Below are 20,367 nucleotides of genomic sequence, written 5' to 3' on the forward strand. Positions count from 1 at the left end.
CTTAAGTGTTGACTGAAAAAGGAGTTCCCGCGCCGGTTTGACACCCCTGGATGCGGTTTCTACCCACGCATAAAACTAGAAGTCGCTGGAAGGTAAAAAGATCTCCTACCATGGGTGATTTATGCAGTCGACCCTGTGTGGGTCGATGGTTCGGTAATTTCTCCTGGTAACAGGACCCGTGCATTTAACAGTTGCGTTCAGGCTATTTTGGTGCCCCTGGAAAAAGGAACTGTTATGCAAGGTGAGAACGATTAAAGACATTCTGACACATTATGCAACTTCAGAAGGCTAGTAAACTTGCACTGTTAGGCACGTGCTACTGTTGCAACAATTGGCGCATACAGTACACGCTAGAGCCAGTTGTGTGCAAGGAAAAATTCTTAATCAAACCGCTACTCAAACTTTGTATTATTGCATGTGCTGCATTTTTTTTTGTAAAGCTGGAATTGCCTGTAAATGACACGGCTGACTTGTGAAATACATGTCGCTGAACTTACTGTGCCCCTATACCAAACCTCCGTCTTCAACTTCAAGCAGTGGCCCCTCTTACCTGATTTTATTCTCTCAAGCCTTGGTACAAGACTTTAGTCTTACCAAGATACTATCTTTAACCCACGTTTTCCGTAAACGTTTTTTTTCTGTTATATCTGTTCTATGTAGCCCTGTATTCTGTTTGGCTGTCCTACGGAAGACAGAGAGGTTATTCGACTCCTATTGCGCATGCCTTGCTGTTACGGCAGAACTGAAAGCACATGCGAGGCCGAGGGTCAAGTGTAAGAGTGTAAGAGAAGAAGGATGCTAGATTTTATGATTGCGCCTAATTGTTCAAGGCATCGGGTGCGAACGGGGAAGACATCAAAAGTTATCGTGTTTGTCCAACATGCATTTATTTTTAACCATGCAAATCATCAGCTTTCGGTGATGACGGGGAGCTAGGCCCCAAAACAAGAAAGAGATGTCAGCCTGCGTATATTGGGATGCTCCATTTTAATTATTACTTCTTCAAATACAACTTTGAAATGATATACTTTAATTTGAATTGTTTTGTTAACTTGAATCGTGCTCACCAGTTTGCAGCATTCAAGATAACGACCAGCAGTAACAGATTACAGTAATAAGATACGCTTGCCTTATGAAATAGAACCGATGTACGAAAAAAGTTTAAACTTAATAAAGTTTAACAAATAATTGGACTTAAACATACACAGTTCATTCTTGTCTGGTTTTAGCACCAAGTTGGTGTAATCACAGAGCAAGGAAACAGTGCGATCAATCTGACGTTTCCTCGGCTTATATTAGCAATCACCTATCCCGGAAACCTAGTTCTCAGTGTTCGTTCAAAGCGTGAGTATTTTTCTGTGTACGGCACACTTTGCGGAATTAGGGACATCCTTTTCATGTACATCAACCATTTAAGAGCTCACTGACCCCTTGTCAATTGGATCAAAAGTTAATTACGATGAATCCTTCATGAAACACATCAAATCAAGAAGAACCATACATTTACAGTTGCATGTCTTTATAGATGTTCAGTCACATCTTAACACTTTCGATGCTCTTTGGTCACAGGTGCCAACTTTTACTTTTAGGAACTAGGAGCAGTCGCACAGCACGGTAAATTTCTGGGGCAACCACGGGTGCAGACATTGTGCACACATTTTTTTTCAGGGGGCATCCAAAGCAGAGAACCTGATGCTTGTATTGGTTGTGTACACACGTACAAGTTGCAAATTGGGGGGGGTACATGGGGCAAGGACCTCCATCCCCCCCATGGGAACGGTGATTTAATAAGTGACAGCTATCTTCATTGGTTTATATTTTTAAGGTCAATTTTTTTCACGGGATAGCATGGTTGCAGTCCTTGTCAAACCTCACCAAATCGGGGTTACGGCACATGTCCAACCACAAGAAACATTCATTCTGGTAAGTACGATTGTTGGAGCCGCAGACGGGCGCATACTCCCTCTCTGGGCAACTCTTCTGGCACGGTTCTGAAGAGTGGAAGGGGAAAACAAATACTGACATCATTTCATTCAATGATTTTTTAATGCAATTTATATACATCGACAAATCAAAACGCATCTTTTTCTTCTTAGTGCCTAAGACACCCGTATTTTTTTGGAAGTTTATATATTGTGCATGTTATTGTATATATTGTATATATATATATAACAATATTGTATATTGTTCATTTTACCACTTAGTTGTACTTAAGCACTGACAAAAAAAAACTAAAGGCAAAATTTACCCACGAAAATTCACAGTCTTATCAATCACAAGATAATCAAGGCTGATCTAGTCTCTTGCTAAGAGCATGGAGAGTAAATCAAATATGTTTGCAACACTGAACTGGGTGCCATTCTCCGAGAGAGTTAGATCTAAAACAGCTGTTCTTGTTTTTAAATGTCTATTAAACAAATTAGCTCCTATGTATATGATAAATCTGTTTATCCCACTCACAGAGATTCGTGAAACAAGATACTCAGTTACAAGGCACTTAAACTCCCTTTAGCCAAAAAAAGAATGCTACGCTCAAACTTTTGTGATGAAAGGTGCAAAAATATGGAACAATTTGCCAGAGCAACTCAGAAGTATAGACTCCTTAGGGACATTCAAATCAGAACTACGGAAGGCCATGACCAGTGCTGTTTAGTCCAAAAAGCTGATCTATGGAGTTGTTAACTTGGTTGCCAATGTTCATTGGAGCCGGATTGGGAATTTCCCAGTGTTCTTTTTTTTTTCCCATAGGTTTTTTTTGTGGGGTTTTCGCCCATCCCATGGTCAGTGTTTAGTTAATGCCTGGATGATGTTCACATGTGTATGACGTTGTAGTTGTCTGTATTTGAAATTATTAATGTTTGTCGTATTTGTCAGCTTTACTTTTCATCATGAGTTTCTAGCTATTGTATTAATTTTATTCGCAGAGACCCAATGGAAACCAGTTTGAATCTGTTTGGGCAAACCCTGGGTAAAGAAACGGAATAAATAAAATAAATAAACGAGCCAAGTATTCCTTTTGTCGTCCGGCCCTTTATTTGTGATTGAAATGACTACAAAGCTCACCGACAATTTATCACGAAAGAGCCAGACTCTTTTCATTCAAAAAGTTATTCAACATTGACTAGCAAACCTGGCAAGTGTTTATCAGCACCAAGATTATAGTAAATAAATATTGACCAATGTACACAAAATGCAGGGAGCTCGTAATGCGCTAAAATCCCACGTCAAGCTCCATTCTTCGTAAATTGCAAACAACCTTTACGTTATTTTGCTTACAATGCCAATGCAAAAAGAACACACGAGGCCATTTCATGAAACAGTCTTAAGCTGAGAGATTTTGGCAGCACCCACGGCATAGCGAGGAGGCAGGCCTATATTGCCAGTCACCGACTTTCACGGATATTTGCTGAGCAAGTGAATTTGCTAAAATGATGTTGAGTACCCCTCTGCGACCTTTGTGTGGCAGTGCTTCAATGGTCCACCCACCGTTCAAGCAATGCCCTCGGTACAACATTCGCAGATGCTTTTCCCGTTCGTCGGCGGAGCGACAGGCGACCAGTCGAATGACGCAAAGAGACGGATAGGAGTTACCGTCAGTGCCGCACACGGGGTCGTTGATACCAGGACAGGCCGTGGGGCACACTGCACAATAAAATGGGAGAGAAACATCCCGTTAGGACAAACTAATATTTTATAACAGACCGATTTTTTATACACAATGTGAAATGAATAGTGGCGTCATTTTGTGCTGAAAATTTGGGGGGTGGGGGTGATCTGCCCGGTCATGGAAATTTGAAAAGCGGGGGGGGGGGGGGTGACACAAATATGCCATTATATATTTGAGTGATTTTTAAGTCTTTGAGAAGTTCGAAAAGTCTTCACAATCCCTTTATTTTTTTCTCACCACAAAAAGTGTGGGGGGATAATTTAATAGCCCATCCCCCACCTCAGAAAGTGTATGTGGGAGTGGTATATACAACCCCCTGGGATTTTGGCCCACGGAAATGAACATTTAATCCAGACTGACCATTTGGACCCCAACGAAGCGACCCAAAAATGGGTCCTCGTCCAATCTTTCCAAAGAATTAGGACCAGCCCATACTTTGAGGCCTGGTGAGCACACCCATACAAACCTAGGGCAGTAACCTCCCCGAAAGGACAGCGCACTTAATAGACTCCGGTCGCTGGTTGCGCAAGCAATAAACAATATAATCGACTCAAACCACTCAAATCATACGACACTGGAAATGAAGTCAAGTCCGACCCACCCATCCACTTTTGTAATTTTAATGATCTGTACAGTGTAAATTTTGGGACTTTTCAATCATCACCCCGTCGGCGATACACTCTGAATCCCACTGTCAAGGAAGGACATGGAATACCTACAAATTTAAGAAAAATGATATTACTGCTGGAAGGCTCCACAACGCTTTTTTTGAAACTGTGATAAGCTCCTCAGCTGCTCAGCCAAATTTTCAGGATTCTCTCAAAATGCAATAAATTTCTGGTCACGCCCAATCTACTGTTTCACAGCTGTAGCCCAAAAGAAGTCACAGCTGATATGAAATGTTTCTTTAGATTTCATCACACAAGAATGGCCCAAGACTCAGAGTTGCACTGACGTGGTTATACGGCAAGTCGATAAACGGTCGGTAATTTTCCGTCGCCTGTTTTGTAGACATATACAAAATTCACTCGATTTTCAATCGATTTAGTGCGACACCACAAGTAGTCCCTCTTTGAGTATTTAGCGGTGGATAATGTACAACCGGTGCTTTCGGATCTTGAATCTGGTCGTGTACAACTACGAATGGCTCAACAGCGGCCTCCTTGCACAACGTCCTTTTTGGTGTCCTAACCCATCGTTTGGCAAGAACTACGAAGATTTATAAACAATGACATTTTTCATTTAACAGACTCACAAAGCTGTGTAAGCCTTAGAAACGTATTGTTTTAAAAATTGCATCGTCTTCGAAATCATGGTGTCAAGAGATTTGTTTAAAGAAAACATCGGCCAAGGCCGATGGGAAAATGATACCACCCATTAGCAAAGTGCTCAGCAACGACAGGGCAGATAAGCGGTCAGAAAATACACCCAGGAATTCCACGGCCTTACCCAAGGGTGCGAGAGCACACTCCCCGTTGTGGAGAACCGTAGGTAACGGTTCCCCTCGCACGCACGAGATGCGACGCAGACTGCACAGGCTGTGGTACGTCATGTTGTCGTTGCCGCAGACCGGTTCAAAAACATCCGGACAACGTTCTCCACAACCTGGAATAAATGAGGCCAACATTTGTGTTTTTGCCGTTTATAATTGTCGAGTTAAATTAAATATTTTCCAACTAGCTAAAATGACCACAGACTAAGAAACAGATGCCCTATATACCCATACCCGAAATTTATTTCTGGTCCTCAAGGAAGGTTATAAACTTATGTACCGAAATGATCAACGATGTGCAAGTATTGCGAGGAACTTAAAAAGGCAAAGCGAAACTTAGTGGAGTAGCCAGGAGAGTAGGTGTGGGAAACACGTCCCTCATGCATATTAAATCGTCATCCCAACGGAAATTTGGAAAAACTAAGAAAACTTACATGTCGCCCCTCCCCTGGCATCTAGGGAGCCACCCTCCCCCGCCCCTCTGCAACACACCCATGCTTGTCCTCCCTACCTGATGTGGACAATCCTTCTGTTGAACCGTGGAAAAGAAATCTCGAAGCAAATACTGATTTTCTCCGCAAACTCTTTCCAGCTTGATTTTTATGATGATTTCCTGAAAAATTGTTCCTCTTCATTTTACGACACATAACTCTGACCCCAAATCCATTTCAAACCAATGTCAGAGAAGGGAAAGGTGTGGACGTGCTTCAGTCCACGCATATTAACGTCTTCCGACAGGTGAAATTTTTTTATTCCAGTACATAAAACCAACTCACACACTCACCAGCCTCCTATGGATGAAAATCGTTTCTACGCTGCAAATGAAAGTCAACATTTTTCGTTTTCTTCCCCTTTTTATAAATCAAGGATGACTTGCTTTTCACCGATCACTCATATCGCTACGCTCTTCACAAAAGTATCGTGAAATATGTTACCAGCAATGGTGTCGTCCATACATTCACCCATGTGGGTGACGGTCAGCGATTCACCGGGGGCACTGCACGCCACGATCCGAAGGTGGCACCAAGACGAGTACGTCGTGCCGTCGGAGCCGCACACGGGCAAGTAAAGCATGGAGCACTCGGCCTCGCTGGGACAGTAGGAGAGGCGCTCCCGGACGGGCTGGCCAGCCGTGGTTGGCTTGGGTTCCAAGCGGGAGGGTAGGGTGGTCGGATCCCGGTTGGGTAGGGGAACGACAGCGTCTGCTTCGATGCAAGGCCCGTCGTAAAGGACCTGAGCAGTAATTTAAAGATCAAACCATATGTTCTTATTCCTCCTGGATCAAACACATTTGGGTGTACAATCTGTCGGGGATATATACACGGGCAAGGGGCATCACAAGAAAATAAGATGCAGCGGAATAGCTGAATAAGCTCAATGGAACTTATCCACAGACTCCACATGGAAAGGGAGCACCTGGAGGGGGGTATGGCCACTCGGTTAGTGGAGGGTATGGCCACTCGGTTAGTGAGGGGACGCTTTAGTCGTAGAGTCAACTTGTATAGAGACCCTCGTGTTTTGCGTTGGCTCCGTAATCGTTGTTTTTACCTTGTATTTATATTATCTAACAGTATTTCGAGACCAGACCAATTTGGAAATACATGAAGCATTACCCTCCGCTTGTTTGCTTTTCGACTAATTACATTCATGACATGCTGACAACGAGAGAAGTTTGAGAGCGTTTCGGGCTCATAGCGGTACTCAAAATTCCCCAAAAGGAGTGTGTTTAGAGCCGTGCACTCAGAGATACGGCCACATGTGTTAGCATGTTCCAAAGTGTTTTCACAAGTGGAAAACCACGTTCTTGCTCTGGACTCGAAATACGAACCCACCTATAACTAGGAGAGCTGTATACGCGGCTCTAGAAGCGCCAAACGCAGACTTTGTAACCAAACTGGTACAGAAAGCTGATGGCAAGTTCGATCAAGGATCGTAACAGCATAGATCGAACGCTTGCCAGTAGTCGATAGTCTAGTCAACTATTCGCGACCAGCCTACTGAGGTTGGTCGCGTCGTTGGTTGCCACAGACCATTTTTAATAGCATAGTGTAGAGAGGACCAGTTAAAAGAAGAACGCCGGAAAAGCAGTATGTCTATTAAAAAATGATGTAAACGATCATTTTTACTGTAAGTTTGCTATTTCGTCCACACGGCCACTTTTTCTCCCCTTCGGCGTAACGACCTGACAACGTTGACTAAAGGTCGTTCGCACTTCAACTCCACTGCACACGAGCTAGGTACGTCACAAATCTACCACTAGTTAACTGGCGGCCTTGATCGAACCATAGAGCATCGAACTTGCCTTGATATTGTGTGCTTATTGTCCATGTGCGCTTACACGTTATCCACCATTTTAGTTTGAAGAACTGAGACACAAGTTGCAACTCTCTGTGTGCAAGCCAGTAAATAGGCCAAAAACTGCTCACGCCGGCTGACTCAATTTGTATGCACTCGGATTCTCTACAAAAGTACATTATATGGCCCATGAACATAAAAATTTGTAAGCAAGACAGGTTTAGGCGACAAAAATGAATGCCAGCTTGTGTCTGAGTAAGATTTGGAAGAAATTGGTGCCTGAAAACCGTCTGTTTATTGAGAAGTGTAGGCAACGGTTTCTCAAAATGGCGAGGGGCTTCCCAACTGCTTTTTACTTTAGGGGCGACCTTCTGAAAAAAAGTTTCAAAAGTTATCAGTTAATGAATGGATATTCGAAAAGAAAATGAAAAATCATTACATGAGCTTAATTTGATGTGTCTCTGAGAAAATGATAAGTATTTTTCTGTTTTTTTTTATGAAGTTCAGGTATTTATCACTGTTGCCTATGGCAGCTTAAGCAGCGGTAGTAACAAACAACAAACAGCGCCCTCGTGTTTAGGAATTTATAGCAAGGGTGTTGTACAACAGCGAAAAAGCTAAGGAAAAAAGGAAGCAGGTGTAATTATTATTTTCATAAAATATGTTTCAGTGGAGAATGTGCCTTATGGTATTCCTCATGAGAAACAGGGAATCACGTATTAATTGTGGGCAATGCGCCATAACCCTACAAGTACGCTTTGCCTACCATGAGAGATCGGTCACCCGTCTGGCAAGCGTGAGCCTCCAGGAGGCAGCGGCTCCCGTAAGTCTCACCGTCCGTACCACACACCGGGTTGGTGTTGTCCAGAGGGCAGGAGGGGGCACATGTCGGAGGTACAGTTGTGGGATCCGTCTGGGCGGGGATTGTCCTACCAGTGGTACGGTCCGTCTGGGTGGGCTCGGGCTGCATTGGGAAAACTGAAGAACCATGGAATTTTTCAGGAAAAAATCAACTGGCTTTATTATAACATCAATACAACAAAATTTTGCATGAAGATTACATAAAAACTACCTTAAAATCCTCCTTTTCCTTCTTACCACGAAAAAAGTGTGCCAGGTATTCTAAACACCCATCTCTAGCTGTCCAAAAGTTTGGGAACACATAACAAGACACCAAAACCATGAACCAAGTGTTGAATGAACTTCAACAATGAAATTATCTATTCAATGATATAAACTTCTGGTATCCCGCTACCCTAAGCCGTGCTATTTTTTTTTTACATGCGACACTCAGTGAAATGTTTTTCAGGGAGAAACAAATCATCTTTGTGTCGGTCTTTTTGCGGAAGTTAACAAAGTACAGTCGATGTGTTGTCACGCGGATGACACAAAGATCTCATGTGTTTCATGTGTTCTGCTTCCATAGAAATTGGCACCCTGATTCTGTGGGTATTTCCACACATCAAACTGCTTAACTCTTCCCAGTCTTACCTGTGGCTGAGGGAGCTGTTGTTACCGGAGGTGATGATGTCATCGCTGAAGAAACAGTGGAGGGTACGGTGGCAGGCTTGGATGGTCCACCTAAAAGAAATTGCGGAAGCCTAAACAGTGACTACAAGAAAAAAATGTATACTTTAAACTGCCTCTACATCTTTTTATATATACGACAATCGGTTTTAAAGACGCAAACTGTTTTTATTATTATTTTGTAGTTTGAAACCCACTATGACCCTTTGCACCGCTGACACTTCTGCACACTTACTAAACGTAACAATCTCAAAAACCTAACCTCCGTTTTCTCCACCTTCCTCCTGTGACTCATCCTCCTCGCTGGAATCGTCATCTTCATTCGAGTCATCTCCTCTCCCCTCATCTTCTTCCCCATCCTTATCCTCCCCCTCATCCTCCTCTTCCTCACCAACCGGCAGTGCTCCAGCTGGGCGATCACTACCTGGTGAAGCGGTACCCTGGCCTGTGTTTGTCACTGAATCTGTAGAACATAATAATGAGGCAATGAAACGAGTGTCGCCAGGATTTCAACTCGGGTACAGTCGCAGCTACAGTCACTGGATACATCAAAACGGGAGTGTGTGTGTGTGTTGGGGGGGGGCAACTATAATCACCCGACGCCTGTTCAAAAAACGTCCACTTAAGCATGGAAACTAAAGCTGCATTTTGGATACATATTGACACTTTCTATTTTTTTCTCATATTAGACTTTAAATATAGTTACTGACCTGACACAGGTTTCGCAATAGTTTTGCGAAATAACGCAATACTATTGCGAAATAACTCCGATTAGCTTGTGGTGATTACTGTTGTTTCACTGATTGTGTAGGCCGGCATGGGTAATAATCTTAAGGAACATGAGGTTTATAACCCTCGAAAATTTTTACATCTCTTGGTTTAAGGTATTTTGACATTTTATGGCTTTTAGCTGAGAATCACGTTTTTATTGTAAGTTTAGGAACATTACAGCGACGTTTGTCGCAATATGGACTATTTCGAAGAAGACATAAGTCGTCCATACTTGATGTTGCTCCTTTTTTTACTGGAGCAAACACAAGAGTCTGGATTTCAAAATGCATACCAATGGTGCATCAAAAGTGCTTATTGGCAGGATTCACCATTTCAAGATCAGATGTTGCCTTGCTGCTCTCGGTTTTGGACGGCTACAACAGGGGGCGCTTTCTTCGTGTATGAGCATTTGTGACCCACTCTGTGAAAATGAGTCACAAGTCGGCAGAGCCACAATGGAGTAAAAGTCCTTTAGAATACTTTTGCACAGTGTAAATCAAGGAACCCACAGCATTTTTTACCATGGAGTATCCACTTCCATCAGGATGCCAAATTGAGTGATACATCAAAACAAAAAGCTCAATTTACTGTTTTCAGTAAATTTTCACAGAGCATTTCACATAACTATTTCGTTATTTCGCAATAAAAAAGTGCTTTAAAAACCTGGCACGATTGGGCTTCCGTAGCAGTCTGAAGCTTGCCCTTTATGCTTTGAACCTGAAACCTTAAATGGGTAAAATGTCAAATAGTAACGCAAGCCAACATACAAACTCGGGGAAAATCATAATACTGGTTAGGTGCGCTGCCAGAAAGATAATACGGTGGATTTTTAGACGAACAATTCTAAAAGGTTCTGAAATATTCTGACAAAAGTTGCGGTAAATGATTAGGTGAATCCCTTTCCATGAAAAGGAAGCAGGCCCTTCAACAATGGGGTTGTCAAATGCACCTTACTCTAGGCCAAGGCCTAGGCCTGTAGGCCTACAATTCATTTCCACGCCGTAGCTTACATTATACGTGCGGTCTAGTATTAGTCAACCTGCCTGTCTTGTTCCGGATGTTGTAGTATGCGTCATCCTGACATGCTCCAGCATGCACCAGGCTGGGCCAGGGGGTTTCACCTCGGCCCAGAGGACGTGCATGCTGCTGTCTGCATGCCGCGTACAGCAGGAGGCAGCGGCTTGGGTAAGTATGGCCGTCCGTACCGCACACCTCCCCCGCCATCGTACCGTACAAGTTCCGCCGGCATCGACGCAGGCCCTGCTTGCACGTAAGGCGACGTTGACTGGCAGGGCCTATGTCCTCTGCGGATTTAAAAGTACACGAATCAACGTTTACATGCTTCATCCATGCTTAGAAATCATAAAGGGACATGTATACATGCTAGACGTTGATTATAAATATGCTAATAATAATAAGGGTGGGATAGCGCCTATTGAAGCCCAAACACTTTGGAAAGAGTACCAGCACATTCCTGGCTGTTAGGAAGATTGTGTTAAGATTCTGTTGAAAAGGAACAACCGTTTCACTACCTGATCGTTGAATAAAAAAAAAAAAACAAACAAATTAAATTAAATTTATTTAATTATAATACAGGGTAAATAGGCTAGGCTCTACTACTAGTACTGAATGGGTTCCACAGCAGAACTGAATTCTTTACCGATGGCAGCGCCCTAAACCTACCATCATCGGCTCGCACACAGGTGCTGCAAATTATAACCAGACCGATTCCGAGCAGTGGAAACGGAATGATCCTCCCGAGGATTAGTAGTAGCCTCATTGTTCTCTCAGAGAACGTGCAGCTGGAGGGACAAAGAACATTACCATTAGTTTTCTTCATGCTGGACATTATTAAGGGGGGGCCACAAGCATCTGATGGGGGAACCAGCTTTCAGTGGTCTTTTTTTGGGGGGGGGGCGAGCTTTTGTTAACCTTGTTCAATATACATTCATCCTTTTTTTTTTTATAGTGGGGCACCTGGGGGGGGGGCACCGGGAATTCGTGTGTTGGGGGGGGGCGTGCCCCAAGTCCCCCGTGGCTACGACCCTGCGTAACACTTTATAAAGTCACTTGATAACCACCTAAAATATGTCGCAATGTGAAAGGTGGTACATAATGGAGTGCAATGTCGCCTCATGAATAGTGATGTATCCGTGTTTTTCGGGGGTTGAATGGGAGTTTGTCAAAAAACGACCATCCATTTTTCCCCGTAGAATTCCCACTCCCCACCAACGAAAGGGTGTCGTACTATTGTCACCAGAGAAGGTTGCTTGCCTCACGCATCCCCTCTACTGGATACGCCACTGGTATGGAAGTCCATATCTGCCGTCGCCCGTCGTGCGTCGTCCGTCGTGCGTCGCCCGTGGTTTTTTTGTCACGATTGCGCAGTGGTATTTTTAACTTTGACCCTTGATCGTTTCACATGTACATGTCCTTGTTCGATCGATCCACCATGCCTGACTCTCATTTTAGCAATAGAACTAGAAGATGTACATGTATTCGTTTTTGCAGTTGCGCCAAACTCCAATTGAAAGAAGAAATAATATCCTGACATCGGTTAAGTAACGTGTATATGAAATAACACCATTTGGGTTACATAAATAAATCAACAAAATAGACTTTTGTTACGGTAGATTGTTTTCCTCGATAACTTAGTTACTCTCGACGTAATTTTACTCGTTAACAGCCAGACTTTAGGTCTATATCCTATGTGATATTTCTGTCTGTCCCTGCACGATATCCCACAGAACGGAATGTAAATAATAGATTATTTACAATGTTTGATTCCCAATAGTTTTCATAAGAGACGAACTGATTCAACATTATTTTTAGGGCGGGTATGCCCATGATGAAATCTGCTGTATACTCCAAATTATAGACATGACTTTATTTGCAGGTTGGCTCACAGAAGTCTTTTAAACAGTAACGTTACTTGTTAGCCCCAATAATGCTGATGTGCTGGACAACCTGTTCTCATTGGTCTATCCACAATGGCATACACACCCACAAAAACCAACACGTCATATTTTCTGAAACTTAAACCAAGTGGTAATTGCCCCTTAACAGTACATTTAATAAACAGTTTGTTACCCACAGCACGTCTAGTATTTCTAGATTTCAAGGTGAAATTGAGAGGACAAGATAGAATATCTGTATCGATTGGCAGATTTCTTCCTGGAATTTGATGAAAACAAGTCGGCACATTTTTACAGCATGCAAATTAGAATAACACCGTGGATAAGTTGGCCGGAACATTTTTGCTGAAAATGTTTTTCCCCAAAAAACATTTGGTTGAATTCTCAGAGAGGCGATATTTTCTTGTCAAGGGGCAGGGGTAGTCTAGCATTATTGGAATTAATTATGTGACTAGTATATGCTTCGCAGGTGGGATTTGTACTTGCCTTATTCGGAAAAGATCTTTAGAAGTGAATGGAATCATCACATTGTCATTTGTTAAACAACGGCTTTTGCATGTCCTATGCAACCCATTTGATGGGCGACGCACGACGGGCGACGCTCGACGGACGACGGGCGACGCACGACGGACGACAGGCGACGGAAAATGGCATGTTTGGAGCTGGTAAATGGCAGAATTGGGACACAACAAAAAGCAAAATGCGACGGACGACGGGCGACGGCAGATATGGAATTCCATACCACTGGTCCACTGGCCTGCAACCCTAGATGCCGCAACAAGTGCAACGTTGTAGTTTTTCTGCAAGTTGCTCCATTTCTGGGTGCACCACTACAAATGAATTCCCATAGACAGCAGTGATAAATCCCCATACTTCACAAATATTTTAAAAATACACACAACTCTCACAGGTGTTCAGGCTGCACAGAAAAATGATGTTCCACATGTCCCCTTTCATTTTCCTTTCAATTTTCGGGGGGGTTGACCAATGAATTTTTGAGAAATTTTCATCAGAAGCAGACCACCCCCAAAATGAAGAAAATATCCCTGTCCAGAAAAGTAGCCATTTTGAAAAACCATCCCTCTGCAAAATGGCTCAAATAGTGCCACTTTCGGACCAGATTGCATCCAAACTGCTCAGAATTTGAAGCCCCGAGTCCGGCCCAGAGATTCAGTGTCAGATTTCTTCAATTCCCCGGTTCCATGGCTCTCAGGATCCTCTAATGTAGAATATTTCGAGTGTACAACTTTTTTTAATGAGCTCAGCGGACATATTTCTGGCCTAAATACGAGGGTGCACCCTTCTGGCTGGCGAAGTACACGGCCGTACACGGCCATAAACGTTGTAACCGCATTAGCGCCATTTGAGCAAGCAAAACGCCTACGCAATGCACATTAATGCAAAGGCGCAGGCGCCGCGGCAGGCACATACACCTGGTGCGCCTGCGCCTACGCATTACCGTGAAGCGCGCAGGCGCATTGCTTGCTCAAATGGCGCTCATGGCAATTACACCTTTTGGGCAGAGTTATCTATCTGCGCCATCGGCGCTATACGATCCTTGGTAAGCACGTAGTTTCTCAACAGCGATTTTGACATTGAAAATCAATGATTCGACCTGTTTGGATGACGCATTATTATTTGTTGTATTCAGCAAAGTCGCACAATGACTACACGGGCATAGATGCATCACCCCTTCCTGTTAACTCTCTCTGAGGGCTCTTCATATCTTGTAATAGTGACACAATGAAAAAATACCTAAAACACGCATGGGCGTCTTGTTCCATGACGCAAAACATTTATGATAATAATTCACTTTTTAAAATCCCACTTTTAGTTTCTATATTATCAAAATGTGTTGGCCAAATTGAGGTGATATATTGGCCTATATTTTGCGGAACATTTGAAATTTGTATTGAAATCATTAAACCGGGTCGTATTGCTCTCTCGTTTTGGGGAGAGGGGTTAAAACCCTGCCCATGGAAGCATATATATATACAAGCCTACTTGCATCATTCGGTAATTTTAGAATTTTCAGAAACAGTTTTTTAGCAGTTGCAGATTCATGAATATACTTGGGGTTTTTTTGGTGGGACTATACTTAACAGCTATGGCAGCTGATCAGAAAAAAAATCTGAAAAACAAATAAAACCACTTACCTCGAATTCACCCCCGTTACAAAATACTGATGCTGATTGCACTGGAAGTGAACAAAAATTCCAGCAGTGGACCGTTTTTAGTAATCCCATTCACGCAACACGGTGCTTTGCAGAGAAAAACTACACAGCTCGCAAGACCACAAGACTGCCTACACAGCGGGCCTCGACTCGATAACGTATCTGGGAAGTGCGCAATTACCATTTGCTTTTGTAGCTCTCGTGCAGACTGAATCGGGTTGACTTTGATAACCGGATTACAGATATGTGTATGTCGAGAAACCTGCTTCCTGGATGACGGCATGGCATGGTTTCGTTTCTCGGTTAAGGACAATACTTAAGGCTAGTTTATGATGAGGAACTCGGCGACCGGTTCATTTTAGGCCCATCTGATGTGTATTAGTGATGCACCCCATTAAAATGTCTGACAATAAACGTCTGACAAAATTTGAATTTCAATGTTAAAATCAAGTAATTTGCCCTCGGTTACGCACTTATTAATCACCGTTTTTGAAGTTTTTTGTGTAATACAGTAACGGTATTTTTACACGATTCAGTCCTAAGGTTCTCGATTTTGTTGCAAGGCTATACTAGTGTTAGACATAGAATATTTTCAGAACTGATTGGAAACGTATTTCTCGCAAAACTGTGTCAATCGACCAAATGAGCGAGCACTCTACGGTAACTAGAGGCTACCCTAAGGAGTTACATGAGTACTGGCTCTTCAACCTGCCGCTCTTTTTCTACTAGCCTATATGTCCAAACTCTGCAATTACTGTATTTTGTAAACCGAACAGCATCAACTCAGACAGGGATTTAACAATGAAGGCTTATTGCTGGCCGACCAGATCTGATCTTGACCAACTGACCAGCTGCAGGTGGATCACATGCAACGGATCCCCCTAACCATACTGTGAACCGATCAATCAACCATTAGAAATTTCGCAGGTGTGATAGGCAAAGAAAGTAATATCATGCTTACCAAAACGAAACTGGTACTAACCTACTGACCCAAGACGAAACAAGCAACTGTATTACTGCAACAAAAGGTTCATTCGTTTAAAAGTCGTTAATTTTACAAAAATACTTTCATCTCCAGCTAATATCGGTATTAGATTGCACAAGCCACTTCAAGTCTGTCACATAATCACAGGGTGAAACAGAGGAAAAATCATCGGTCTTTTTTTGTATAATTGTTACTAAGAAATAATTGTTGATGTTCCACGACAGTTGTGGGTTGAGAGGGGGTGTGTCTTAGTGCTCGAAAAGCCCTTACCTGTTCAATATTTGAGATACCTTCGTTTCTCCAATTCTTCCGCTGCTCTCAACGTTAAATTGACGATCTTGAAAATCCAAAAATTCTCACTGAAATATATCACAATTGCATGTTCGCGTTTGCCTGGGGGCGTCCCTTCCATTCTTTGCCATTCTCCGAATAAATTCCAACATTCGTCACTATTAAACAACTTAACTGGCTTTTATGCTTATTGAAATCTGTCACCTACTGCATCGAATCATGTTCAGAAACGAAAAGGTTCAGGAGTAATTCGGCTGAAATTTGGCGTAACGAGTGGATCCAATCCCTTGATTGGAGCTGGAGCAGTCATTGCACAGAGCACATTTAAACAATAAAGGCGCCTGCACATGCGCGTCATTACTTGCACCAAGCTTTGCCTATAGCAGTGCACACGTGTGCTATGTTAATGATGTCAATATTTGCGCCCGTGAAAGTGAAACGCATGAACGCATTGGGTACGCATCGCATCAAAAACAAAACAAAACAAAACAACCCCCAACCCCCCCCCCAAAAAAAACGTACATATTGAATTAGGCCTCAAGAACAGAAGAATCAACCATTCCATATATCGCGTGGGACGTTCAGACTGTAAACATTTGCGTTGATCACGACAGCAGGTAACCCACAATACTTTGCGCGTCCATAACGCCGACGTACTTTCCTTCACAAAAATTGGTGAAAATGCATTTTGCACTTCCCAGCGCCCGCACAGGGAGCTGCGTAAGCAGCTTTTCATCTTTACATCAGCATCTTTGCACTTCGTGCCCGTTAATTAAAAACGAAAGACGATTGCTGAGGATTGCCACACACAATCCGGCGCAGAATATCTACCATTGGACTAACAAGCAATACAACCTCGAATCGTCTGGAGACCGCACACAGAAATAATTCATAGCCCCATCAATCACTTAAATTTGTGGAATTGGTTAAAAAAAAATTGTAGCCATCCATAAACAAAGGTGCCAAATGAATGTAAACAGATGCAACTGAAAGAAATGTTCTTCTATATAATGACTGATAAAGTCACCCAAACGGTTGTTACATTATACTAAGATGGGCTTGAGGCTTGCAACAACCATCCCATGTCAGTTGCGTCGGGTGTTAAACTGACGTTGTGATAGTTGTCGTGGAAGCTGACCGTCTATCCGCTCGAACTAAAACTCGAAATAATTTCTCGCTAACTTCTTCACCCGCCATGGCAAGCCGTTCCAAGTCTCTCCGAGCTTCCTGTGCCGCACGACGTGGCGACAGACTCCTGAAGGCCCACAGGATCACCCCGCTCGTTATGGATGTGACCCCGACAATCCCAACGGCCAGTGTGATCTGCTCAGCCAGGGACAACCTAGGGGGTGGTAAGGTGGGAATCTCCTCTGTCTTCGGCGGTATAAGCTCTTTGTCAATCAAGCTGCTTTGACCACGGAAACAATTTCTGGTCTTCTTGTTTAGACAGCTGGTCGTTGGAAGAGAAGGTAATGTTGGGATATCTACAGCCTTGCAGCCTCTGCATTTGACCCCGTTCTGACGGGGAGTTACGAGACAGTAGGATGGCCCGGGAGGTGGGAGGGGACCCGGGGTTGTTCCTTTGCTTGGTTTCACCCCACCATCGTTTTCATCATCGTCACCGTTGTCATCGTTTTCCCCATCGCTGTCAGAACTGGTCGCTGTACCTGCTGTTGTCGGCGCTGGCCGTTCAGTGGCCATTCCTCCGCTATCGTTTCCATCATCGTCGTCTACCTCGTTTGACGTGCTGTCACCTTCTCCGATAACAACGACCGCAACATTCTCCTCGCTGCTCTTGCTCAGTAAAGTGTTTCCATTGGCGGTGAGTTCCTCGAGGCTTTCATCCACATGTTTTGCACCTGTGGATCAAATTCTACAATGATTAAAAACCAATGGCCGAAAGGGAGAAATGATGGGGTTTAGCGTGCATGGACGAGATAGGGCATGCACTCACAGCCTGCTTGCCAATCACTTGTTGCAAAGGTAGACCTACGCATGATCTAAACCACAGACAAGTGAGGGGTTTACTATCTTGGGCAGCAGCTGAACCCAATGTCGTCCTAGTTTCTCTCTTTGCTACCAATGGAGGTGTATGTGTGTTTGTTTCTGCATTCAATTGGGGAACCTGAACAATAGAAGACAATAAAGTCCCCGATTGACAGAGGGTCCCCGATTGACAAATGTGTACAAAACATATCGGTGGTCTAAAAAATTTAAAGTACAAACAAAAGAGGAACAACAGGGGGTCCCCAGTTGCAGGCAAATACACACTGGTGTATATGTGTTTGTTTCTACATTCAATTGGGGACCCTGAACAATAGAGGACAATAAAGTCCACGATTGACAGAGGGTCCCCGATTGACAACTGTTTACAAAACATGTGGGTGGTCTTCTGAAAAAGTTAAAGTACAAACAAAAGAGGAACAATAGGGGGTCCCCAGTTGCAGGCAAATACACACTTGTGTGTGTTTGTTGGGGTGTGTGTGAATGAAACCCGTCAGGCGTAGTAGTTGAAGCGCCTCAACATGCATATCCCTGACAGTATTGCCAGAGGGTCACAAAATCTGATTTCCTCTATTTTAAACCACAGGAAACGTTTCAAAGATGGCTACTTTTTAATCCTAACTTAAACAGTATAGATCTATGCTACTACTAAACGACTGCCTTTTTTATTGGCCAAGGCTATGCTGGGGGAAATTGATTTAAGTAAAATCTGCGTACCAATGCTTAAGCATTTACCTTCTGTACAACTGACTACCAAACATATCAAAAGAATGTGAAGCAGGTGTGACGTAGGCAGGCCACTGAGTAAAAACATCCCGTTGGCTAAACTGCCTCCGTTTTGGCTAATGGTGGAGCTCTCCTGTTGCTATGCCGTCAGTCTTCTATGGGGTTAAGGAATGACAAAGGCCTGTGAAGTCTGGTGAGAGCAAGATGCAAGTGAGTTCAGTCCCTTACGGTCAGCCCAAATTCTGGAAGGACAAAAATCCCAAAAGAAGCACACGTCCCAGTTACAAGGCCCTTTAAATTTTCTTACACATGCCGTTTTGTGCTACTTCATTATAGTCCTCTTCTTTTTATGAAAACTATTTGGCAACCCTTTTCAGTTAAATGTATTGCAAAGTGTACTTTTAAATTAAGCGGTTAAAACTGCTTGTGCTTTTCCAGACATCTGTGGACGCTGTTGTTGTGATGTCATGCAAACAGGCAGGCACTGTTCATTTCACAGTTTGTTTGAAATTCGAAAAAAAAATAGCTTATTGAAAGCATCTCAGAGAAAGAGTTTAAATCGTTGCTAATATCTACACAAAAATGAGTCACTAAAAAGTTTTTAAAAGACATATTTAGGAGTCTCCCGTAATTTGAAAAAGCGATGTCTGTTTGATCGTGAAAAGTATTACATTTGGCCTTTGAATGATATAAATTATAAGACTATAAGGCCACGCACCTGTATGTCCAGGTTCGGGGTCGAAGAATGGAAAATTATATTTCTGAGAAACAATCCGCACCTTTTGTCCGTATTTCACAGAAAAAAATAGTGTCAGAACCAATCTGGAAGTGCTTTTGGTTTCATTTCCTGTTGATAAAAAAGAACAGAAAAACAAGCTTTCCCCAAGTTTGTCGCTCTCTCCGCCCCTCAATCCTCCATGAGATACTCCACATTGAATTCTTACGGTCGGAACTGCGAAACTCAGTAGACAGACTCTTCGCGGGAGGGGGGGGCGTAATGAATCCCTTGCCTATCACCCCCCCCCCGTTTTGCTATGCACTGCCGAAATCCAAATCTAAAACAAATGATCGACTTTGCTTTCTTTTTGCAACAACTCAGGCAAACCGGGAAGGCGTATAATACATGTAGGTTGTTCAAAAACTTACTCTAACCCAGCTCCAGCGGCCTACTTCAGAAAAACACACAAAACGGCAACGTTTTGACAAGGTGTTCGATATTTCTTGGCATACGCCATGCGTCGCATACAACACAAAAATGATTCAAAACCGACGAGTAAGTTGACCTTGTAGTAGGCCTATGTCGTGCCAGCTTTGAATCTGTGATAAGAGGTACAACTGGTGGGTCCCAGCAACGTCTGAAGGGCGCCCCCTTTTGTTCCACTATGAATGCAGGAACCGTATTATTTTGTGATTACCTTATGGAGCTACACCCGCGTTTTTGCTTTCATCTTTTTCAAGAGTATAAAAAGGTCCTGAATCTCTTAATCTTCCCCTTTCTATGCCAACAAAATAAAACACAT

At 43.1% G+C, this 20,367-nt stretch overlaps 2 protein-coding genes across 4 annotated transcripts; both read right to left on the reverse strand.

Annotated features, from left to right (window-relative positions):
- Positions 1 to 968: 968 nt before the first annotated feature.
- On the reverse strand, positions 969 to 15,693 carry LOC110985673 (agrin-like). Of its 2 annotated transcripts, none has more exons than XM_087136206.1 (10): positions 14,824 to 15,693; positions 11,436 to 11,554; positions 10,796 to 11,056; positions 9,259 to 9,444; positions 8,946 to 9,035; positions 8,221 to 8,432; positions 6,095 to 6,392; positions 5,117 to 5,272; positions 3,487 to 3,642; positions 969 to 1,991 (listed from the first exon to the last, which is right to left on the reverse strand). In XM_087136206.1, exons 2-10 carry the CDS (start codon positions 11,530 to 11,532, stop codon positions 1,837 to 1,839), a joined length of 1,611 nt encoding a protein of 536 aa, XP_086992332.1. In that variant the 5' UTR covers positions 11,533 to 11,554; positions 14,824 to 15,693; the 3' UTR covers positions 969 to 1,836. The 2 variants fall into 2 exon arrangements, with proteins under 2 accessions (XP_086992332.1, XP_022102548.2); XM_022246856.2 differs by having other exon boundaries at positions 9,244 to 9,444; positions 14,824 to 15,690.
- Positions 15,694 to 15,712: 19 nt separating this feature from the next.
- LOC110985644 (uncharacterized) lies at positions 15,713 to 20,108 on the reverse strand. Of its 2 annotated transcripts, none has more exons than XM_022246820.2 (3): positions 19,994 to 20,108; positions 18,857 to 19,002; positions 15,713 to 17,976 (listed from the first exon to the last, which is right to left on the reverse strand). In XM_022246820.2, exons 2-3 carry the CDS (start codon positions 18,933 to 18,935, stop codon positions 17,219 to 17,221), a joined length of 837 nt encoding a protein of 278 aa, XP_022102512.1. In that variant the 5' UTR covers positions 18,936 to 19,002; positions 19,994 to 20,108; the 3' UTR covers positions 15,713 to 17,218. The 2 variants fall into 2 exon arrangements, with proteins under 2 accessions (XP_022102512.1, XP_022102511.1); XM_022246819.2 differs by having other exon boundaries at positions 18,857 to 19,089; positions 19,994 to 20,106.
- Positions 20,109 to 20,367: the final 259 nt, after the last annotated feature.

This window comes from Acanthaster planci, linkage group LG04 (assembly GCF_054643075.1).
Source record: "Acanthaster planci isolate LZ-2023a linkage group LG04, COTS_SCS, whole genome shotgun sequence".
Taxonomy (NCBI): domain Eukaryota; kingdom Metazoa; phylum Echinodermata; class Asteroidea; order Valvatida; family Acanthasteridae; genus Acanthaster; species Acanthaster planci.